General features: G+C 43.4%; 1 protein-coding gene across 2 annotated transcripts in view; it reads left to right on the top strand.

Moving 5' to 3' along the window:
* The window catches only part of PHF14 (PHD finger protein 14), a 2413061-nt gene that overhangs the window by 1536078 nt on the left and 851240 nt on the right, over window positions 1-25743 (top strand). For both annotated transcript variants that reach the window (XM_069648631.1, XM_069648632.1), the window contains exons 16-17: window positions 17429-17485; window positions 17587-17711. In XM_069648631.1, coding sequence (XP_069504732.1) covers window positions 17429-17485; window positions 17587-17711 — 182 coding nt within the window. The remainder of the gene's footprint in view (window positions 1-17428; window positions 17486-17586; window positions 17712-25743) is intronic.

Below are 25743 nucleotides of genomic sequence, written 5' to 3'. Positions count from 1 at the left end.
CCATTCAGGAACAAAGGCTGTGCATCAGACAGGGCTATACAGTGGGCCGTAACTGCCAGGAATCCAGTGTGGGATGTGCGGGGGAGGAATCTATATAGAGAACTCCAGTGCATTCCATCTATGATAAAGGAACTGTGTACTAATCAGCCAGTGTGCCAACAAGGTGACCCATGGATCTCTGACTCTTTATCTTCTGGTCCCATGGATTCTAGCATGTTGGATGGTGAACCAGCTGCTGGGCCTAGTGTGACCACAAACACAGACTGCAACTTAGATTTTGCTAAACATCTTAATAGGCTCTCTACAGCCTTCTTGCAACTGAAGGATTCTCTCAGGCTGCCGACAAACAGGTGCAACAATGATGTGATGAAAATGGATACCTACCTGGGGGTAATTAGTTTGTTAGCAAAGTCCCTCACTAACCTTGTGGCAAGGGATGGTGGTATGGATATGAATGATCAGTCTGGGCCTGATTCCACCAGCAACTCAGTGCCAAAAGTCATCACTGATAGTTTGGGGATCTCCTTAGTAGGGACAGAGGTGGGCCCCAGGGTGAGGACAAGTAGGGTTGGATCAACAGAAAGTCACTCCCTGAAACTTGGGCCAGACAGTAGTAATGATCTTACCATTGATCCCACCCACCCTCTTATTGACCTGACAAGATTCGAACTGGAGCCGAGGCTGAGGCAGGCCACTCCAGGGAGCTTCCAGATCTCTAAGCAGGCAGGGGAGAATGTGTACGCCTCTCGACATAGGTCCCACATTTCTAGCAGCTTTAGGGAATATGGGCTGACATCTGAAATTGAGAACGGCATGGCTTACCAGGGGAGCAAGTGTGTGGAGGCCTGTTAAATGCTACGTCCATCAGTCTCATGTTTCCCAAGTTTGCTGAATCTTTGGTGATTGTCTCATAGAATGTGGCTGGTATTAAATCTAGACTGGGTAGCCCAGAGACCAAGTTATTTTTTGAGAGGTCTGATATGGTTTTATTACAGGAGACCTGGGTTGTGGAGGCCATCCCCGTTGATGGGTGTGTGACCTATTGTGTAGTGGCGCAGAAGAACCCTAGAGGGCGTTGCCAGGAGGACTGTGCATTTTGGTCAAAACCACCTAGTTGGTGAATTATTTCCCTTGGAGTCCTTTTCCTTTCTTGCAGGTGGTTAGAATCCGCAGGGTGGGCAGGAAATGATGTTTTGGTGATCAACTTTTATAGCAGTCCCCGTGTGCAGTTTGACAGGAATTGTCTGTTGGTATTATCCACCATTAGGGAGGGTTTGATTAACGTGGCTGCTGTGAATGGCCTATTTCTCATTCTGGGGGTATATTTAATGCCAGGCTGGATGGTGGTCCAGGAAATGTCCTGTGTATTCTTCGGACGATGATTTGGCTGGGATACCAACACCCATTATGAAAGATGTAAGAATATGTGCGTAGGGGCTTAGACTTTGGAAGCTCTATGATTGGGCGCTGTGCTCGGTCAATTGCTGTTTCACAGATATCCCAGGCAATTTACCATTTCCTCAGCATCGGGTCACTTCACGATCGATTACATGTGTCGCAGTCAAATTCTGGCTGGGATTGTGCTATTGAGTTTAGGTGCTGGATGATATTTGCAGCGATCATTTCCCCACCAGGCTGGTGCTCAAATTGCAGTGTAAGCATGCATTGCCGGGGACTGTTTTACCAGCCGAAAGTGTCCCTTGATGACCAAAAGTATAGATGAAATTGGCAGTTAGCTGATCGCGAGACGTTACAGAGGGACGTTGTTATAAATAACTGGTGCGAGTTAGATCATTTTTTTTCAGGTGGCTAAGATCAGAGTGCCATCTTGGCTGATTTCCTTGGTCACTTTTGTTCAATTTACTGGCCTCTATTAGCATGAAGGATTTGTAAAAGAAAGGCGAAGATGCAGCCAGGTTGGTTTTACCCAGACTGTAAGAAATCCAAGTCCATTCTGCTTGAATCCTTGAAGAATCCCCTGTCCTCAAAAAGCGATATAGTTTGTGCCCGGGCCACCTATAAGAGTGCCATTTCCATCAGGAAGAATGAAATTGCAGCAGAGTCATGCGAGGATTCAGTTAATTTCTCTGCCACCAATGATCCCAAACCTTTTGGGGACATAGTAAACAATGGTGAGGGGGGATAGCTCAGGAGCAACGCATTTGTCTTGGAAGCAAGACAACACAGCATAACACAGGTTTGCATCCCAATCCCGCACTTAGAAACCAATCTCTGGAATTAAGCATGTTACAAAAGAAAAATTATAATGGGCCATTCTATACATTTTAGCCACATGGTACTGATATGATGGTCCCTGATCAGGCATGGGTGGCCCATTTTTCCTCCTTATAATTATGCTTGTCATGTGGACATGGTTATTGAACGGCGACCAGTTGGGGAACCCCAGCAGTAACTCTCCTTAATGGAAGGTAAATAGTTTTCAAGGTAGGGAAATTGTGTCAGCCATAAAATGCCAAGCTAGTAATATGGTTCCGGGCCCGGATATTGTCCCAGCAGATTTGTGTGTCAGAACCGGACCTCTGGGCCCCCATTTTCACTTTGGGGTTTAATGCAATTTGTGCATGGGAAAACGCACCCTGTCTCTTGGTCTTGTGCAGTGATCCAGCCAATATTCAAAAAGGGGCATAGGGTGCTAACCGTGTCGTGTAGACCAATCTCGCCCTTAAATTCCGTATTTAAAATCATGGGCAGGGCTGTTCTGGGGAGGTTGGAATCTTGGGTGGAATGTAGTAACACTCTTTCCCCAATCCAGTTAGGGTTCATACTAGGTTTTGGAACTAATGAGCAGTCTTTGAACCTCTATTTGGTGGTGGACTACTCCCTGTACATCAAGGGGGAGCCAATTGTTCTTGCTTTCCTGGATCTGAGCACCGCCTTTGACAAGGTCAATTGTGATAAGCTCTGGTGTGTGCTCAGATCCATGAACAGAGCTAGAGTATTGGTAGATTTTCAGGAGAGATTGCATCTTTCAATGGTAGCATGTGTGAGGCGTGGGGTATGTGGAAGGTGCACTATGCTTTTCCAGGTGGAGCGAAGGGTGCGTCAGGGCTGTGAGCTGGCTCCCCTGCTCTTATGTTTGCATATTAATCGTCTTTATGACTGCTTACTCAAATCCACCCCCAGAGGTCCTTAGGTTTGGTAGCAGGCTTTTGCCACTACTTGCCTATGCAGACTTTCCCAAAGAACAGGTCATTTAGCAGTGTTCGTTCTCGCAGAGGTGCGACTATGACTATTATTTGATTGTTTAAGGAACTTCGGTTTAGTCAAGGCTGAAACACCTGTCTGGGGTTGCTGCTGGTATTCCTGGTCAGAAGAGAATTGTCATGGCATTTCAGTGCTGGATTGCCCATGTGGGCGGGACAAAGACTGATATGAAAATTAATATTTTCCTTATGTGAAAGCTACAGTGAGCTAAAGTGTGTGTATGCAGACTCTTGAGTGGGTATCTTCTCAAAGAACAGGTCTTTTGGCTGTGTTCGTTCTCGTAAAGGGGCGCATATGACTATTTTTTGACTACTTAAATACTGATGACATGATTTTATGCAGCAGCTTGTACCAGTTAATTTGACCAGACTACCAAAAAAACATTGTTTTCCAAGATAAAGCTATTTTTGGGTTGTGTCGTTTAAATTGGTCCTGCAGAGGAATGTCTCCACCTAGAGTGCTGCTTTTCTCAGTTCTGCCCACACAGGGATGTCGCTGGATGATCCCAGAGATATCGTATTTGGGCAACAAAGGGTACTTTGTTCTGTGTTGCCTGCCTAGTAGATTGCCATACCTTCCCTCAAGAGAGTGTTACTCTTTGCCCTCATACGGAACCCCTCACGTAACATGGCGGTCCTTTAAAACTGTCAGGATGAGGATGCACAACAGCTTCTAGTGACATGACGGTGGTCCCTGTAATGCTTGTAACAGTGGATTTTCAAGTGCCAACATTAATGCACTTTTACCCAATGTTACTTTGGGAAGTGATCCCCTAAAAGCATTATTTCACAGTGTTCTGAGTTCAGATATACAAACCTATTTTTTTCCGCTCAGACCAGCAAAGGTAACTTCATTTTATGGTTATTTCCACTCCTGCAATTTCCTCTTATGTAAGCCTTCTTAATGGGTCGCTAGCCACTGCTCATTTGTCCCCTCCCCCAAACTGTTTTGCTTGCATTCCCTTATCGACACTTATCCTCAAGTTGGAGACAAGTGTTTATCAACAGCCTCTGAAGCCTCAGTACAAGCCACAAAGATCTCTCTGCATTTACTGGGTGAGTTGAGGGTATGGGCAATCATTATCAGCAGTTAATGCCCTCTGTTGGGATAGACTTTCTATGTGGGATGTTATCATAAAAGTTGTTTCTAACCAGTAGTTACTTAAAACGTTGTGTGCATATTCAAGCATGGCATGATTGACCAAAGGGAAAGTTTAGGTCCCGAGAATTCCATCATTAGATAGCATTCAAAGATGTCCCCAGTTTAATCCCCTTTACAAGGCCAATCGTTATAATGCTACGTTCATACATTTCTGAAGCTTTTCTACCTTTGGTCAAACAATGCTTTTTTTACCCCATGTATATTTAGGTTGGAGAACATCCGAAAACAGTATTTTCACAGTGGTCTCTTGGGTTCTCTCAGCCCTTGTTGTTTTCTTGGTTGTGAAAACTCTGAATGTTAGTGTTTAGCTTCTGCTCATCTGTTCCCTTCCCCACAGTATCTGCCACATTTGTATTTTAATGTGGGGTTAGTGTTAATCAGCCACCTCAAAAGCCTCAGTAAATGACTTTAAGATTTCTTTTGTAAATAGAATGGGGTTGGAGGTAGTGATGGAGATGAGTCCTTCGCACATGAAGCCATGTAATCATTAGTAAACACATACTAGACAATAGGTACTTTCAACCTGCTGTGCATTATGAAGCATGGCATGGTTGGCCAAGGGGAACTGGTTGAGTCCCGAGAATGCTATCCTTTGACGCTAGTCAACTATGTCCCCGAACCGATCCCTATTACATAACAAATGCTGGTCCCATATTTGAAAGCTAGTGGTTGGGAACGTAATGATCCTGGGGACTGCCACCTGCTCTGGTATACAGGCCTGGAGGGCTATGCAGAGAAAACCACCAGACTCCCCGGCCCAACCATTGCCTTGTTATAATTTGATAATTATACTATTTTTTTTATAATGCGCTTAACACTGAAGAACTAGTTTCCAAGCGCAGACCCGGAATTTGAACCTGTGTTGCTCTGTGTTGTCTTGCTTTCAAGATGAGCACATTGCCCCTGAGCTTTCTTCCCTGCCCAGTTTGTATTCCCCAGTATGGTGTTCCCACCCCCTGGGCTTCATAGACATAAACATATTTTGTAAACTATGAAAAGGCAGAGAAAGAACATAACATTCGTGGAGCATCAAGCTTGGAAATTTGGGTTGTCTAAAAGTGAGGCCTGTTTTACCAAGGGGCAGTATTTCACGGCTAGCTAGCAGAATACTCTGCTGTTCAAACCAATATTAGCCAGTCATGTAACACATTTACACCAAGATCCCAGCTGAACACTTGTGTTCACTTGAAAAATTCAAACGTGAGCCCCTGCAAGGATATAAGAAGTGAGAGGAGAGCCAGCAAGGGAGAGTTGAGGAGGTGGGTGGTGGGGTACAGAATGATGGAACAATCAAAGAAAGACAGACTGAACCCTAAGAAAAGTCACATAATGGTGGTGAAGGTCAAGGTGGTAATTGAAGGCTTGGAAGATTAACAAACCGTACAATGCCTGTACCAGATAGAACGGTGGGAAACGTACTCCCACCTCCCTTCCCCATTTTTCTATAATTTTGGGTATGTGTCCCTAGGCAGAGTATAAAATAACACTTTCCTATTCAATATGTTGCAAGGTAAGATTGGAAGCTTCGGAGTGGCTAGCCCTGCTGATCCTGTCACTCTGCAACACTGATCACTTCTTTTTTCCTTGTCAACGGGACTGGATGCTTTGCAGGGTATGCAGCAGAATTTGTTGATGCACACTGTCCTTTCCTTCAATATTTCTCTTCACCTATCTCCCCGACAACATCTGTTGGTTAGATTGACAGGTGCAACATGTTTTTCATCCTGCTGTAAGAATTAAATGGCGGCGGACTTCCACAGGCTCTGACTAGAGTGCATGGGCCCCGAACACCGGTAAGTGGACTGCACTTAGTTCCATGCTTTTTCACCACGCACGCTTCAGCGAAGGTTGGGCCCCTGGAAGGAGTTGTTCCACACGTTTCTGCCGAAGCACATCATGGAGTACAAGAACAATACTGGGGATCACCCCGAGGGCCAACTTGAGCCTGGGAAATCAAGCTCTGTGCTGAAAAGCCTCATCACACCTTCTACAAAATCCCCCGGAATTGGTGCATGTGTCGGGGACAACAACCTTAAATACTGCTAAAGGGAGAAGCATCAAAGTCACCTCAGGACTTTGAGTGCCTCAGAAATGCCAAAAGAACTATGTCACAGCCCCCACAAAATGGCACCCGGACATCTGGAGAAACCAGTTTCTCAACCCGCAGATACTATAGCAGAGGTTTCCACTCCAAAATCTCTAGAGAACACCCTGCACACCACAAATTCCATTGCCTCCGACAATGAGCCTCGAAGCTTTCGTTGGGGTTGATTGGGTTCCAGCTTTCACATGTCCGCATTATAACTTTGTACTTTCATCTTCTATAAGGTTCGAAACTCCACCTCCCCCCAGGCACCCAACTATGGCATCCCCTTGGACACCCTCGTCATCTGATTCATGGACCCTGACTCTTCATTGACTTCTGAGGACAGATTTTTCGAGAGGGTCCAGCGTATCATGCACTCTGAGCCCATTGTGGGATATTTGAACAGGCAGTTCTGGGGGTACCTACTCATCCTGTCCAGCCTTGCAATCCTATGATGCCTTCTTCTACTGTGTCTTCTAGTGTTGCAAGCACTTTACTGCCTCCTGCACCCATGGCGGACCCGAAGGCACTGATGGTGCCATCGGTAGCGCCACCTTTACCAACTCATGATAGTTTGTCGGGTCCAACACCCACGAATCCAATTCCACAATCTGTGTCTGAAGCTCCAAAGCAAGATATTGATGATGTTGACGGGAAGGAAGAGGAGTCCTCTTTGTCAGCCAAGGCTTTTCATAGCTGTATGTGGGGAGTCCAGGATTTTCTAGGACTACCTGTGCCAGAAGAGGTCTCTTCCGAGCCAGGTGTTCTTTCAGGGGTGTTGTCCCTGAACAAAAAAGACAAGTCGGGGATCTGTCTGCAGAAAGACATGCTGGCTGAGACGAGGAAACTGTGGAAGAAGCTACACTCCACTTCAGCAACCAGCAAAAAAATGGGGGCGAGGTATCGCCAGTTAGAATCAAAGGCAATCATTTTAGCAGCCAATCCTCGGCTTTAGTCATCGGTTGTGTCTGCAGCCACCCTTCTATCTAGGTCCACTAGCTCTACTTCCTATGGGGACCAGAGTCAAAAGCCCCTTTGTAAGAAAGATAAGATCATGGAGTCCTATGGAAAGAAAATATATTTAATTAGCTTATTGCATTTGCGTCAGTCAAATGCTGACGCCCTCCTGACAACAGCCAACCAGCTCCTATGTATGGAAATATCTGACTTCCATCAATATCTTGTGCCGGAAAGAGTTGCATCTTTTAAGTCTGACTTAGCTAAGATAAGGTTTATTGCTCAGGACCTTAGGAAATCATCTATACATTTTTTATTGTACTTTATTGTTAATTTATAACGCGCTTAATACCAGCAAGTGGTTTCTAAGCGCAGGATCGGGATTTGAACCTGTGTTGCACTGCGTAGTCTTGCTTTCAAGACAAACGCTTTGCCCCTGAGCTATCCTTCCTCCCCTATGCATCACATAGATACTGCTGCTAGAGCAATTGGAATGGACATTCATCTTACAGCCTGGACTCTGGCTACGTGTCACCAAAGACGTCGAGGACAAAATCATTGATCTCCCTTTGAGGGCAACAACCTGTTTCACTCGTCCACGGACGAGGAATTAAATAAAAAGAAAACATTGACTAACTGCTAAATCCCTTACAGTGCTCTCCAAGGCTCCCTGCAGCCCTTCACCCCGCCGAGAGCAGCAAACTGACTTTGGCTCCAAGAGCTACCACAAAAGAAAGAATAATCTGCATGACAGATCGCCAAGCAGTAGAGAACCTCAAATAAGGGTTTTTTCTCTGCTTCCATCTCAGACTCTTCAGAGCTTAAGACACAGTGATGTAGTCGTCCAGATCCAGCTGTCCCCAATACGGGGCAGGATGTCATAGTACCATCAAGGCTGGCGTAACATTTCCAGGGATCCTTGGACCCTTTCAGTTGTATCCTGGGGCTATCTCCTCCTGATCCCTCCAGTTCCTCCTCCTCCTGCAGGCCAGCTCTTCCATACTCAGTCTGAAGATATCCAAACTTCTCCAAATCAAGGTGATAGAAGAAATCCCCCCTCTAGAAAGACAAAGCAGGTTCTATTTGCACCTTTTCACTGTCCCAAAGAAGAATCATGTGGGCCCATGTCCAAAATAATTTCCTTCCCTTGGAGAAATTCAAGATGGTTACACTGTCAGGGAGATTGGTTCTGCGCTCTGGATCTGAAAGACACTTATCTTCATGTGCCCATCCATGCAGCACACAAGAAATTCCGGAGATTTTCTCTTTCAGGTCGTCACTTTCAGTACCGGTTGCTCGCTTTTGGTCTGAATGCAGCACCAAGAGTTTTTCTGAAATGAATGTCTCCAGTTGCAGCCCATTTGCATTCTCAACTGGTGCACATTTATCCTTTTCTGAAAGACTGACTTGTCAGGGCGGAGACTTTCCAGCAGGCGCAGTCATCTCTTCAACGTTGGCAGTATCTATTATACGGCCTGGGCTTATCAGTCAATCAGAAAGTCTTGCTGGAGCACAATTCAGAATATCAGATTCTAAGGATTTAAGTGGGATTTAAAGGCGTTTCCTACTTCGGAAAGGATTCTGGCATCAAGCTGTCCTCTGCCCATTTCCTGAGTCGGCAGGAGACCTCAGCCTGTTGGTTCCAGCACTTGTTGGGTCTAATGGCAGCCTCCATCATAGCCATTCCTTTTGCTCATCTCAGAATGAGGCACCTACAAACAAACCTTTAATCCTCTTTGGATCAGGAGGTGGAAGAACAGTCAGTGATAATTACGATTCCCCTACAACTGATTCCAAACTTGCTCTGGTGGAATGACAAAAACATCTTACAAGTTTACAGGACCCTCTCCTAGCACATGTGATAACAAAGAACTCCTCCCTCACAGTATGGGGTGCGACACTAGGACAGTTACAAAGACATGTTCTGTGGTCGACAAAGAAGAGGGAATGCTATATAAATATCCTAGAACTCTTGGCCATCTTCAAGGGACTGAATTAATTTCTGCCAGTCATTTGGAATACTGCCGTTCTTAAAAGAACAGACAGCATAACAGCCATGTTTAATGTCAACAAGCAGTGCGGAACCAGGTCCATCCCTCCCCCTTGCATGTTGACAATCCAGTCCAGATCTGGGAATGGGCGATTCAACACCACATTTCACTTCAAGCAATCCACTTAGCAGGCACCCTCAAGATGCTAGCGGACAAACTCAGCCGTCTATCGCACTCCAATCACGAGTGGGAACTGTGATGAATCTTGTGAGTCCCTCATTGAATCCCTGCCTAAAGTCTCCTGCCAGGAGTCCAGGGAAAGGCAGATGTTTCCTGACCTTGCGGTTGGTGCTCTGCGGGAGGATCATCTGGGAGGAGAAAAGACCCAGGGAGGTGAGAGGAATCCAGAGGATGAGACACAGAATTTGCCTTCTTTTAAAGGAGGCATTTTTCCACTCCCTCAATATATAATGGTGTGTTGCCACCATGACCCTTCCGTTACGGGGTTAACCTTCTCAGTGTGGGTGGAAAGAATCGGAAGCCCTGTATAAATATTACAAATAAACATCTGTCTCAAATTAAGGGGACTCAGACAATTTAGAAAATTCCCCTATCTTCCAAAAGTGTAAATGTTACCACACTTCATCTAAAAACCTATCTTCCTCTTTGCCAACAATCTGATGACCGATTCTCATAATATTCCTTTAGTAAAGATTGTTGAGAAAAGATCAAAGTCTAAGAAAGAAACCAGTTTATTTATACATTTATTAAGCACACAAAACCCTTGGGCATCAAGGCGCTGTTGAAAGCAGTTACACTCAGTTAAGATCAGGCAAGAAGTATAGGTATGCCAAAGTCAAGAATCAAGTTTTACCCGTTTGGATTTAGTTTAGATGAGTCTGTGAGTGTGTGCCATCTCACAGGTCTGGAAGATTGGGCCTTCAGGAATCTTTGGGCAAGGTAAGGCAGGGCGGAGTTGGACAAGCATTTGTGAGTGATAGATAGGGTTTTAAAGATACTTTCCTTGACCAGGAGCCAGTGGATGTTTCTTCTTGCCTCTGTTATGTGCTCTCTTTTCGGGATGTTAAACGCTGCTCAGATGTCATTGTTCTGGCTCATTTGAAGTTTGTGGATGTTGTGTATCGAGGTACCAGCGAAAATGGCATTGCAATAATCTAATTTATTCTATTTTAGCAATAGTCAATCAACTGTGTGGGGCTAGTAAATATGTGGCGGCATTAACTAGCTTTGTAGTGTATGCGGCTGATGTGGCAATGGTGTTGACCTGGCGTGTCAGTGAGAGAGTGGAGTCAAGGTACATGTCTAGGGTCTTTACTCATGCAGAGACAGGAATCTGAAGCCTGTCAATGCTAAAGTGGGCTTTTTGGAGATCCAGCTTTTTGATAACAGAAGGCGGTCCAACCAACAGGATCTCAGTCTTCATTTAACAGAGGTAATTTGCTGCCATCCAGGCTTGAATGGAGGGGTTGCGCTAAGAGCAAGGTGGTTAGCTGTGAGGGGAAGGAGAATGTGCGTATCATCGGCCTAGTTTGTGTAGTAGATGCCAATCGAATCCAGGAGGTCACAGAGGGGGTGGTGAACATATTGTAGTGTGTGGGGGACACACAGGAACCTTGAGGCACACCAGAGGAAATGGGGGAGGGAGGGGCACATGTCACACCAGAAATTACTGATTGATCTCTGTCAGAAAGGATTGTACTCATGATTTGGCTTTGTGTGAGAAGTTAAGAAAACCAATTTTTATATTTGTGACTCGAAGTTCCATAGTTCCCTCAGTACTGGGAAGAGGACGAGGGATGCAGAGGAACAAAGTTGTAGTAGACAGGTAATTAACCTAAATGACCCACACCTGAGGGAGAGAAGCTGAAGAAGTCAGAGAAGCAGAGGAAGTAGTGTATGCTCGATGAGCCGTGTCTGCTGGTGGAGGCAGTATTAACAGAGCGAGAAGACGATGGGGCCTCTGAGGGTGCTGAGAGCGTTGTTGCCTCTCCTCGTCTCTCTTGCAGAGGTTGTGCAGCAGAAAGTCGGCGTGGTGGAAGACGCAGAGAGATCTCATGTACTTGGGTTGCACAGGAGATTCGTGGGAGCTTGGGAGGCTCCAAGTTGGTGTGGCTGTGGCAGAGAGAGCGAACTATCAGCAACTGTTTGCTGGGTCCAGGAGAGCCTCAGAATATAACAGCCATCGAGCAAGAGCGACTTACCCAGTGAGTTCCGTAGTGCTTGCGTGCTGCTCGCTTGCACCAGGTCAGCCACGCTGCTCGCATGTGCATGACAGAGATGCTTCTGTTGAATACCAAACTGTTGGAAACCCACAGAGCTGGCGTTCATGAATGAAACAAAGTAGCTTTTATGTACCTTTTGTGAGTTTTTGGAAATCCTGACAACCCGGTGAGATACCAGTATTAAGAACTATGGCATGCAAGCAATGCCAAAACCAAACAAGATTTAAAGCTGGGCCAATTGAGACCATCAAGCATTGACAAAGCCAAAAGAGAGCTAAAGCTGTGCCAAGTGAGAACACCAAGCATTTCCAAAAGCCAGAGGGGAGTAATAAGAACCTCAAGGGTTATATGAAGCACTACTCCTATGCCAAGACGAATGTGCCTATTCTAAACTCACATTGCCAAACCAAGATACAACAAGCAAAGACTGTATTCTAGCTACTGTTTAACCATCGGTGCAGTTGGGAGAGAAAGGTGGCAAACAAGCTGCCCTTCTCGAAGACGTTATCCAGTGGTAGAGGAGCATTGTTTGTAGAGTGAATGTTCTTTTCCCTGAAGGTTGCATTTTGATACCAAGAAAAACTATTGAAGTTGGTATTCTAAAATTTAAAGTTATCATTGAAGCACTTTTCTCTTTTGTTGTTGAAATAGTAGATGGGCAGGCGAGTGTACCCGTAGGGCAATACAGGATTTCCCAGAAGTAACCTGCTGAAATGATAAGCCAGGTAGTAGAAGCTGCAAGTGCTGAAGAGTTGTACTTATAGAGAACAAGAAAAGTTACAATTCTTTCTACAGTTAAAATTGTGGTAAACAATCCGGACCAGGCTATGTGTTGCTTCTACTAATGTGAAACAGTTTTTATTCCAGTAGGAGTGAGAGTTTGACTTTTACCAGTGGGCAGGCAAATTTGTTGAGGGGAGAAAAGGGAGGGTGAAGAACAATGGTCCTAAGGAAGGCTGAATGATGCTTACCTATTCCTGAAGATCCCCACTGAACCACTTTGAAAGTGCAGTCTAATGGTGTGGTTTTCTTTTGTGTCTAAAAAAGAAACTCTGCCAAAACCTTAGTTTGAGTTGTATGTTGGTGCCTCATTTTAGTTAGATTATTGATTTGTTATTTGGTTAGAAGTCAGGACGGGCAATCCTAATGAAGGTGACTGCCCTGAAATGCATAGAAAAATATTCTGATTAAGAACTCTGGGATCAAGTCTGGACTATTAGAGGAGGAGGACCCCGATATACCTTTGTCGCCCAAGGCATTTCATGAACGGCTCACAGATCTAGCCGAATACTTGGGCCTCCCACAACCCGAGGTGGAACAACCAGAGGTGGGGGTCCTGTCGCAGGTCTTCACTTTACGCACCGCGGCTAGAACGGGGATTTCGATTAATAAGGACGTTGTGCCGTGGTCAAAAAGGATGGCTTAAACCCCATTCTGTAAGAATGTTTTGTATTTTCCCTTGTTCCCTCCCTTGTCGTGAAGTGCTTTGAAAAACATTATGTATAGGCGCTATATAAAGTATCATAACAGGCACCTCGACGCCAAGTACTTTCAGTTGGAGGGGGATCAACTCTTGCTGTCGGCACTCCCTCAGCCACACTCCTCAGTGATTACTGCGGCCTCCATCTACTCCAAGCCGCAATAATTCTCTGCTACCTCAGCTCCGGCGCTCCTTGGTTAGGAGGAGAAGATCTTGGAAGCATATGGAAAGAAGGTCTATTCCAACGCTTCGCTGCACCTTCATCAGTCCAATGCAGATGCTATACTCGTGGCTGTCAATCAAAGGCTTTGGCAGGAAATAGCAGACTTCCCTCTGGAACTTCCGGCACAGAGATGGGAGTGCTTCAAGGCGGGGCTGACGAAAGCAGAGAAGCAGAAATTGTGGCACAAGACATAATGGAGTCTACCGTGGCCCACATAGACACCTCAGGCTGTGCCATCTGCATCACCACAATCATGAGAAGATCAGCCTGGCTATGGGCTACCAAGTTCAACCCGGACATCCAGGAGCGTACATTGGACCTTCCATTCGAGGGTGGCGACCTTTTTCATTCCACCACTGATGAGAAACTTGATGAGAACAACAGTTCCCAGACTGCAAAATCCTTATCTATCCTCGCAAAGTCCATACCCAAGACCTACAGCCAGACGCATCAGCGTTCCGACTAGGGTCCTTCCTTCGGTGGGTTCCGAGGCTTCCAAGAAAGACGGTCCAGGCAGCCCGACCGGTCGCCAAGCCAACACCGCCGCAAGCAGCTGGACATACTTTTTTTCAGTCCCAGCCTCAGAAGGAAAAAAAGCATGACACGCCCATCTGTGTCCCCAAGTTTCCGGTGGGAGGCAGGCTTTTGCCCTTCACTCTCAACGCTGGCATGCAAGGTTAGTGGACCCCTGGATCCTGTCAGTAGTATCTTCGGGCTTCCGCCTACCTCTATCTCCTTCTTCTCTCTCCTCCCCTCCGCTCTGACAGATTGGGACAGCAACTCTGTTGCCGGAAATTCGCTCGCTCATAGAGATCCAGGCAGTGGAAGAAGTCCCAGCCTTCCAGTGGGGTCTGGGCTTCTATTCCTGGCTTTTCGCCGTACCCAAGAAGAACCAGGCTGGCCTTAGAGTTGTGTTGGATCTTTCCACCCTGAACCTGGCCCTCCCTCTTCAAAAGGTCAAGATGGTTACACCAGCGCTTATTGCGGAGACCTTGTGCATGGGAGACTGGATGTGTTCCCTGGATCTGAAGGATACGTATTTGCATGTTCCGGTATGGCAATCCCATCAGTCCTTTCTGAGGTTCAGGATCATGGGCTTACATTTGCAATAAAAAGTTCTACCCTTTGGCCTCAAATCGGCTCCCACAGTTTTCACAAAATTGATGAACGTGTTGGCAGCACTGCTCAGGGCCCAGGGTCACCACGTCTACCCATACCTAGATGACTAGCTGGTCAGAGCAAGGTCTCCGTAGGCAGTACACCACAACTCCTCAGCCCTCATGAATACTCTTCACGATTTGGGATTCTTATCAATCTCAAGAAGTCACAGCTACAGCCTACACAGAATCTAACATTCCTGGGCCTCATCTGGGATACCGGCTCCGAGAGGGTCTTCCCCTCGGTGGACAAGATCACCACCATCAAGAAGGCATCTGGCTATTTTCTCAGCAGGACAGGGACCTCGTCATGGTGGTACCAGCACCTCTTGTGTATCATGGAGGTATGTCTACTGGCAGTGATGTACACGAGGCTCAAAATGAGATGATTACAGCTGCACTTCACAGCCTCCTGGAGTCAGGAGAGGGGTTCCCAGGCGGAACTGGTCTGCATTTCACCCCATCTCCACCCAGACCTACAGCCTGCGGATAGGCAGACCCTTCAGGCAACCAACACAGCAGGTTACCATCACCACGGACTCCTCCTTGGAAGGCTGGGGAGCCACCCTGGACAGCCACAGTTTCCATGGAGTTTGGTATCATCAGGAGCGTGAGGCCCACATCAACTGGCTTGCGCTGATGGCATCTGGCTCACTCTCAAAGCCTTCCTTCCAATGATAAGTGGCAAGATGTTCCTCATTCAAATGGACAGCTCCACCAGCATGTATTACATCAACAAGCAGGGTGGCACCAGGTCTCCTCCTTTATGCACTTTGGCAGTCAACATTTGGGAGTGAGCTCTGGGGAACAACATGCAATTGACTGCAATCCACCTCCTGGGGGAGTCCAACCTGGAGGCGGACAGGCTCAGAAGACTAGGTGCGGTCAACTACGAATGGCAGTTGAACAAACAAGTCCTTCAGGGGATTTTCAACCGATGGGGTCATCCTCAGGTGGATCTCTTTGCCACCTGCTCCAACAGGAGGTGCCCTCAGTTCGCGTCCTGGCATGGACAGGGCTGGGGCTCAATGGGCGATGCAATGCAGATACAGTGGAACAGCATGAACACATATGCCTTCCCTCCCACTCCCCTGGTTCATAGGGTAATCTGCAAGATAAGGGAGTCCCGGCACCTCTGTATCATAATAATAGCTCCTTGGAGGTCGGTGAGGCCCTGGTTCTCAGAACTACTCAGCCTTTCAGATCAGCCCCTCATGCACCTTCTGCTGTGCCCAGCACACCTATTATCTCAGCGGGGAGGCAGGTCATTCACCCCACCTCCCAGAAGTTAGCCCTTGCAGCATGGTTCCTGAACATGTCAAACTAAAGCATTTGCATCTGTCACAGGCTAATCTAGACATCCTATAGGGCGCAAAATGCTACTAGGAGCCAGTACAGAAGCAAGTTGACTAGGTTTTTTCACTGGGCGGATTCAAAGAAGGTTGATCCGAGTGATCTGCACGTTAGATGACGTACTTTCCTTCTACGCACACCTCGCACACTCAGGGGTGAAAGTAGACCGGTGCCGCACCTATCTGGCGGCCATCAGAGTCTACCAGAACTCTTGAGGAGGAGGTCTTTTCATCCTCCAACCCGGTGGTTAAAAGACATCTGGCAGGCCTCACTAGGCTTTACCCGCCTATCAAGAAAATACACCCTGTTTGGGACCTCAGTGTAGTTCTGGGCACCTTGGCGCATAAACCATTGAAGCAAATGGTGTCCGCTGAACAAAGAGCTTCTGCAAATCAGATGCTCTTTGTCACCTTTGGAGAGTCAAAGCCAGGCTATCAGGCTACCAAGGCCTACAGAGCAAAATGGATGGTGGCTGCCATCAAGGAGGCCTATGAGGGGCAGCACGAGCCACTGCCGGCAAATATGCATCCCCAATCTATCAGAGCCAAGGTCTTCTGCAAGCACTACTGCTTGGATGCCGGCTCCAGGTCAGACACAGCATTTAGGCTGCCAGTCTTAAGGAACTTGCTTTCCTAGGAGGGTCACCTCTCCACCCTGGGGCTACATTCAGTTGTAATCGCCTGTACAATATGGAGGAAAGGGGACAGTACGTAGGAGTAATTATAGGTTACTCACCGTAGTGACTAACATACTCCTAGTCCATAGACCCCTTTCATCCATGCATCACAACACCCTTCCCCCTAATAAAACTTTTGTCATTAGGCAATGGTAATATTGTTGACGCGTCAATGGGGGCTGAGGAGTGGCGCCGGTGGGAGAAGTCAGCGACCCGCGCGCCTCTACATGTAAAAGGGAAGATTTTTTGCGGGTGAAAAAGATTCAGTCCCCGGTCCCTAGCGAGCGACGCTCATACCGTATGGTGGAAAGGGAACTATGGATTAGGAGTATGTAAGTCACTACGGTGAGTAATTTATAATTTCCCTGGCCACCTGGGGGAGGATATATTGGGGGAAGAAGTGAGGATGCCCTCAGATTCCTCAGAAGTAGTTAAAAGTAGCTCCTGGTTGCTTTTGGTTTCACGATAACCAGGCTCTTATATTCTACAAGCAGGAGCCGAGTATCTCCCTGCTCCAACCAAATTCGAACCCTGCTGAAAGTAGGCTTATGTGCTCATTCTTTAAGCACTATGTTCACATTAAAAATATGGTGTCATTTTTGCTCAAACGACTTGATGTCAATAAAGCGAAATAAAAAAGTTGTAACGGCCTCATTTTTATTTGGCAGACTCCATTTCATCAGTAAACGGACTCCCTTCGTTTTCCTGAGGCTGGCCAGTATGTTTTCATATTTCTGCATGTGTGTCTACAATTCCCTAGGTTAGATAGAAGTTATTCTTTGAGAGCTATGTTTTTGTCAATAAACAGTTCACAATTAACATTCGTTAATAACACATCTACCAAAAACTAACCTTTAAAAATGTATTTTCTTGTAGAGAACTCGCGGCCAAAAGCGAAAAAGAAGCTTTGTGCTTGAAGAAGAAAAGCCTGAGGTTTGAATATAATCGATTATTCTTGTTTCACTTAAAAGTAAAGAAACGCATGTTGAAGTGCAGAACATTGCCATTAACTCCAGCACTTATTCCGATCGCAGGAGCGTATTCATCGGGAACGACGGCCCAGACTTCCAATGGTGCTGCAGAAGAGAATCAAGTCTAATGATCAGCGAACAGAATGTGCTTCGTGCAAGGGCATCGGAGACAATGAGAATTTAGTCAGGTAAGCACGGCGCAGTGACCTTTCCCATGGGGGAATGAAAGTTCTATCTTCATCACTTTCTAATCATGGGTTTAATGAGTAAAATCACTGGACAGAATGCTGTTTAATGATCTTATTTAGGTGGAAATATTTCTTTGAAAATTAAGCATTTGTCCACTTACAGGCTTGCCACTCACGTTCATGGTGCATCGTTTGATGTCGACACATTGTGTAATCTGTATTCTGAATGCAAGGGAGCTAATTCTATTTTGTCATTGTGAATTGTCAATGTTTTAGAATGACAGGCCAGAGAGATAAACACACTGGTCTGTGTGTGAATCTTAAACAAATTCACTTCAATCAATAGAGCAATTAAGTCAACGGGCTTAGCCAAGTAGGTTGGGTAAATAAAGATGTGCTTTTTAAACTGTTTGAGAACCTAAACTATAAGTGCGCTGTGTTGGTTTTATGGTTCATAGTGGTTTTTCATAGCAACAAAATACATTTGAAAATGCATGTTTTGTAGCGGACAAAGGTTAAACACGCCCCTTTTCATTTGTATGGTGGAAAGTAATGACATGCTTTCAGCGGTCTTTTGAAGGTGACTGCTTTTCTGATGTTTTGGTTCTAATAAGTTTGTAATTGGGGCAACACATAGATTCAGTAGTGACTTTAAATGTCCAAAACTTTGCAATCCCTATTTCTTTTTATTGAAACGAATACATTGACTGAAACCTTTACATTAGTTTGTTGGCACTGGCATATTTAGATGTAACTTGCTTTATGTTTTCAAGTTTTAGAAATTGCACTGCATTAATGTGAGTAACCCTGGTGTTAGCTAAGGTATCCAGTTATATTTTTGAAAACACATTTTCGACATGGCAATTTGTCGACACCAAATTCCGAATGTATTATTTTTTTATTTTGTTTTCTTTTTGTTTAGTTAGTAAAAAAAAAGTGTCAATTAAAAAAAAAACAGGGGCTTGGGGGGGATTAAAAAAAATTGAAAATCTTTTTTTTTCGGCATTTTGGTTACGACAAAATGGCATTTCGAAAATGTGACGTTCAAAAATGTCACTATAAACCGTTAGCTAACATGACATATAGCTTGGGATTTTCTCCACGCAACACTTACTGTAGCCACAAATAAGGCTATAACTGTGAGGAGGGTTGGATGGCATTCTCGGGTGGATTCACATCTCATGATTTGCAGGCGTTGATGGACTGTCACCACATAAGACCTGAGCAACATTGCCTCTTGCGCAATCATTCCGTTTTTAGCAAGTCCAACGTACAGAGGGAACATCATGTGTTGCTGGAATTCTCCTTTAACTATCTGCTTGCTTGTCTCATTAACTTGATCTGTATATTGTTAATAGGCTGCACAAGTGTTATAAATTGATTTTGCTGAGTGAATAAATCTGCCTTTCTATTGCTTCTCTACACACGATTAACTTTTTTACCCTTTCTAATGGCTTTTAGTGATGACACAAAATGCATAAAGAGATAGACAGTATCTTGGTTGAGTGCTAGGTATGAAACCTTGTCCGCAATGATAGCCAAATAAACCATGCACTGGAAAACTGTTGTGCAGCCTAAAACTACAGTACAATGTTGTTGAATTAAACAGAATTCTTAATAATATTAGTGACTATGAAATTAAGTTTAAAAAATTGATGAGCAGAGTTTGCTAATTAAATTTGTTTTGTTTAACAAACTCACCCATTGGTTAGCAATGTTGTACTAATATTTTGTATGTCACCAGAAGATGTGTGAATTCAAAACATCAAATAAGCATCAATACTGCATTTTTGTCTACCTCTGAAGTAAGATATTAGTGAGATGAATAAGGCCTTGCACATTCTTTAAAATTCCACTAGACTTGGAGGTTAAGTAATTTAGTTTACCTACTCAACCTTAAGAAATGCACTCCATCGATAGCAACGGTTGATAAAAATTGTAAATGCGCTTTCTGTAAAATGGTGCATGTCACCACAAACTCACTTTGCTAGGCACACGGCTGCCACCCAGAAGTCCGCTATGCATAGTGAAACTTCTTTGACTTTTACTACAAAAAAAAATAAATGTTACATTTAAGTTTCAAACATCTCCTGTAGATGGTACTCATCCCTCATAAAATCTACTGGACTGTGCGAGTGGGTGAGTGTAAAATGTAAAAGGTTAGCTGCATAAAAAGGCTCTGAAAACAGTTTTCCCAGCTCTTTCCCGCAGGTGCTAGTATAATGCAATCATAATCAGAGCAAAGTGAGCTCTGTAGGCTAACTACAGTGTGTGCTATTGCAGTAGATGTGTCGATGTTCATTTTGGATGGATCTATTGATTATTCTTTTGCGTAAACATCTAGTTACCCTTGTGTATTCAGAAAGTAAGAAACTAAGCAGAGTAGATGGCATAGCAGGCAGAGAACTGTTCAAACTAGGTGGCATGTTGTAGTTTCCTGCCATCTCACTTTCAGGATAACTGATATAAATCCGCTCATGCGTTGAGCAACATTTGCACAGATAAATGCAACCAGCAGGTCAGGTCACAGAACTAGATTTGCCATTAAAAACTGTTGGCCGTGTGATCATGTACATTTTCAAAAGTTTTCACTCACCAATGTGATGCATATTCCCCTCCTCCCCCAAAATAAAATCTAGTTGACACTGAGATTTATATACATTAACCTAAATGTTACTTTAAACCATGGAGACATTGCAGTGCAATACACAAGAAATGCTGAAGTTATGCATTGTGGAACAACTTAAATTGTTAGGAATGGGATTGCATGCCTATTTTTAATAAAGTTACACATACTGGTCTTTGCCATTCCAAGAGAAAATATCTTTGCCAAAGAGGATATAGATTTGCTTAATAAAAAGTATCATCCCGATTACTTCTGGTTTTCAATTGTTTGAAACATTATCTTGCATAGCACTCCTACACAGGCGTTTGACACTGAAGAGTGAAGGAGAGGATTACTATTGCACTTTCTCCCCATTGGTCACTTTGAACTTGCAGTGAACAGAAAAGAGGGAGGCGAGAGCTAGATAGGTATTCAGGGTGAGCAGGGCTTTTATTGAAGAGGGTAACTTAAATAACTAACCTTGCTACGCAAGCCTCAATTTAATAAGCAAACCTACAGAATTGCATAGCAAATTGCTATGCGACACAGTTTATTTTATGCCTTCAAATGTATGAAAAGGAACATTCATTTCTCTAATAGGGCCAGCCATACAGATAAGGGGTGCATTGGCCACTTGTACTCCCTAAAAATTAGCAAATACTCACCAGAAATAAAAGTAGGGAATAGAAAATACTCCCAACATAAAATCAGAAAAACACGTAGTACCACTGGAATACACTACTGATTGAAGAAGTAAACATGCCTCTTTTAATGTGTATGAATAACTAGGCGCAAATAAATAATTAATACAAAAACATTTCAGTTTTTCAGTTGAAAAATATATATGTTGTGGCTTGTGTGCAAATCTATTTACTCCAAAAGGCAATATGACCCATGCATTTTTTAATCCAATAATCAAACAAGAAGTCCTAAGAACTCTATTCTTTAAATTGGAGAGATTATCGAAAAAAGAAATAGACAAAACTGGGACATTGTGTCCTTAAAAAATTACATTAAAAGTGAATTAATCCCCAGAAGATTACGCATTCTGATATTTCCCAACCTTAGCAACGATATGGACAATGATCTCGCAGACCTGTGGGAAAAAAAATTGCATTGCAGTTCCACAAAGATGATAGAGCTATTAGTGGAACACGCCACAAGAGAACATAAAAGAACAATCAAACTAATAGACCAGATCAAACAAGAAATTAAAGATAAGAAAGCCTTGGAAACAACAAAAGAGAAAAATTACAATACTATGCATGACATTTTAAAGAACTATCTGGATGAAATAAAACGAAAATTGCGGAAACATTACAGAGATGAAAGAGACTATACTGAAGACAGAGTGTACACCTTTCAAACTAAATATAACCAATACACACAATTAAGTTCCAAAACAAGTACACCTAATACTTCTTCAGCCAGTTCTGATGCAGAGTCTGAAGGTGAAACAACCACTGTCAGTAATGGCAACACTAAAGAATCGGAAAAAAGAAACAAATTACTTGGGATATATGAACCAAATAAAAAGGTAATAGAAATATAACGCCCAAGCAGGTCCGTTTTCAGATACCAATGAGACGATACCTATGAGCACTACACAAGGAGGAGAGGAAGGGGGGGGGCTCAAGACCTCACAAATCAAGAACCACAAGAACATGTCAACAGAAGATTCACCAGAACCAGTATGAAAGAGTTCAACAGGAAGAAAGAGACAAAGACCTCATCATCAATCTATCAAAAAAGACATTTACACAAACTGAAATTGACCTATTGAATAAGGGACTCTCATTCGCACCTACCACTAGATTCAATGACATAGATATACATGTGGACCTTTTCAAATGTATACGTAAACTTAAATTAAAGAAGTTTTTCGCAGCCAAAGCACCAAGGCAATACCTGCAGGCCACAAAAGTTGAACAAAGCGAATTAACTAACAAAGAAATTGAAGATATACACCTAGTAAGAACGATTGGAGAACCCAAAGACTTTGACATATTACAAGTTATTCAATAATTAGATATCCCAACTGACACCTTGCCCAATAAAGAATTGAAACCTGTATCAAAAGTGTGTACCACAACTACCACCAGATAATGTGATCGACACGTTTTACAAAGCTGTCACAGAAGATTTCTATAATCTCAAAAAAGGGAACAGACAGAGAACAATGACATATAATCTCTCAGTGGATGAACACAAGGCCTTTGAAAAATTGTCATCAAATTTATCTATTGTAATAAAGGAGGCCGAGAAAGGGGGATATATTGTCATTATGGACAGATCAGACTATTTAGAAATGGCAAGAAGACACTTAGAATCGCCTGAATATTATGAAAAAATAAAAAAATACCCACCAATCCCAAAAAGAACCATTGTGAATATACTAGAGCAAGCAATCCTCAGGCGGCACAAAAAAGGGCAGATGACAGATGAACAAAGAAGCTTCTTGTTAATCAAGGAGCCAAGAATACCGACCATGTACTTTCTTCCGAAAGTACACAAGGAATATGACAAGATACCTGAAGGCCGGCCCATCATGAGTGGTATAGGGTAGGCAACGGAGAATATTGCTCAATATCTTGATAACATCCTAAGACCAAGGGCAAGTGTACTAAAATCATACCAAAGAAACACAACAGATGTCATTTGCAAGCTTAAAACAATCAAATGGGAAGACAATTACAGACTGGGTAGCCTCGATTTTAAAGCAGTTTACACATCAATAAAACACCATTGCCCAATTAAAACCATAGATCATGTGTTTAAAGATAATATATCATCGGTATACTATCAAGTGCAAATGATAAAGGAGATGTTAGGACTAACTTTTTAATGCAACATCTTTACCTTTGACAGTTGTTACTACAAGCAAGCCAAAGGCGTGGCAATGGGCACTAAATATGCCCCAGCTCTTGCCAACGTCTTCATGGGGTTTTTGGAAGATAAAGTGATCTATCAAGACAAGGCATATCGGAAAGAACTAATGAGATGGATGAGATTTATCGACGATGTCCTGATTATATGGGCTGGCACCGAAATTGAATTTCAAGACTTTACTAACCGGATCAACCAGAACCCATTTGGAATTCAATTTACAGGAAGCAGTAATGAAGAGTCAATCAATTTTCTTGATCTCACTATATATATAGACAACAAGGAATTAAAAACATGTACATTCAGGAAACCGAGTGAAGCAAATTCAACTCTGCATGCCAGCAGTTGTCACCTCAGATCAACTATCAATAATATACCCTCCGGTGAGTTCATCCGAGCGAGAAGAAATTGCCGAACAAATGAACTATTTAATAAGGAATGCACACTCCTAGAAAGCAGATTCTTAGCAAGAGGATACACAGAAGAATCTGTGAAATGAGCTAAAAACAAAAGCTAGCTGTTAACACAAGAGCAGACTTGGTACAAAAGACCAAATTACAAGAGCAGCCCACGGTAGGGTTTATTACGAAATACAGCAGCAACCAAAAGGTTCTCAGGAGGATTCTCTCAAAAAACTGGTATTTACTCAAGCTAGACGAAAATATTAAGAACTATGTTGACTCCAAACCGAAAGTAATCTATAGACAGGCAGAAACACTCAGGAACAAACTAAGCCCTTCACTATTGCCTGATATGGGTACACTGGAACACACTACCTGGTTAACTTCAACCAATGATGGCTTTAGAAAATGTGGAGGCTGCACAATGTGCAAATATGCACATGAGAAAACAAATATATTCAAGGACTCATACAATAATGAGATCAAGATACACCAATCAATTAACTGTAAAACAAAATTTGTTGTGTATGGTATCATATGTATATGGAAATTGGTATATATCGGTAGCACAATAAGAGCTAGGATTAGAGAGCATCTGGCAAAAATTGGAAGCCAAGACCCAAGGCTCCCACTCTCTTGTCATTGGCAGAAACCAATGGCAGAAATCATGAAATGGCGAATAAATCTGAAATTAAATTCATTGGATTGCAAAAAATAACAACGGGTAAAAGAGAATGAAATAAGGAGAAAGCACTGAGGCAAGCTAAGGCGAGGACCATCTACAAACTTAATTCGACTGTCCTCGGTTTAAACTCCGACAGTGAAATGGTGTCTTTCCTATAAAATATTAATTTCCAACATTATCACAAAAATGGGGATCTTTTACTAATGTTGTATACACTGTTTACATTAGCAACAGTGCATTATGGAAAGCGTCGACAATGGATTGAAAATGCCCTTAATTTAATGTGATGTTCATAATCTCACTCGCATTATATAGGCTAATAATCATGACTATTTGACATAATTAGTGCATGTATAAACTATGCCCATTTTTAGACCACAAGGCTACATATATATATTGTGTTAATTAGATAGAGGATACTATCACATATAATCAGGAAGAACAAGCGAAATGTAACTAGTCATGTACATTAGCTTAATATATTAACAATCAAGCTAAATGTACGGTAATTGAAATGGGTAATAATAAAGAAAGGCCTCTTGTTGAAATCCGCTTACTAAATAATCAACAGTGAGCTATAGGCACACGCAGCTTCACACACAACATGGCACGTTTCTTAGTGGAATGACAGTAAACACTAACAAGGGACTCTGGTGAGTCAGTAACCTTGACGCCGTACGAGAAACAGGATATTAAACAAGTCTAATGGCGTCCGGCGTTTCTAGGAAACAGTAGCACGCGATTGAACGCATCTACTGCAGAGCTCAGGTAAGGGACCATCAACTAACTATACTAAGCCCTTCTAAAAACTTTTGCTGATCAGCGCATCAGATGCACTCTGCTTTAGTCAATATTTAAGTGCCGATTGAGCAAAGGCCGCAAGAATAGTAAAATGGATGCAGCTTGAGATTAACTACAAGCGATCCGAGTGGCACAAGTATGGAAACGAAGTATGTAACACACACTATCTTGTCTAGCGGCAAGCCTCGATTAAGTTGTCACGTAATATTGCAAAAAATACGTAATTTGGAAACAGAGTACGCAATGCATACTACTGTGCTTAGCGGCAAGTTTTGATTAGAAATTTTGAAATTTAAAAAGCAGTACGGAAAATTTAATGAGCAACAGACTATCCAACAGTATGATAAAAGTTAAAACTAAAAATACAAGAATGGGTATAATAAGAGATTACGGAATAATGATGTGTTGAAACAGCGAATTCCATTTGATATACTAAAAAGACTACATTGTACTTTGAAGGGATTTAACCCATCAATTGACTGAAGTGAACCTGAATTTCCACACAGGGAACAGGCTGCAAATACGGTAACTATAACTGATTTATATAACTTGACATTACTAAGTCAATTAGATGCCACTTTCAAAAAACATAATACATCAAAATCGTCCAACTAATTTTGTTCAAATTCTTTGTCTTTTTATTATTTTGTTTCT

This window comes from Ambystoma mexicanum, chromosome 2q (genome assembly GCF_040938575.1).
Source record: "Ambystoma mexicanum isolate Mex_15411 chromosome 2q, UKY_AmexF1_1, whole genome shotgun sequence".
Classification (NCBI taxonomy): Eukaryota; Metazoa; Chordata; class Amphibia; order Caudata; family Ambystomatidae; genus Ambystoma; species Ambystoma mexicanum.
Note: the sequence above shows the minus strand (reverse complement) of the source record. Positions and strands in the feature narration are given on the sequence as shown.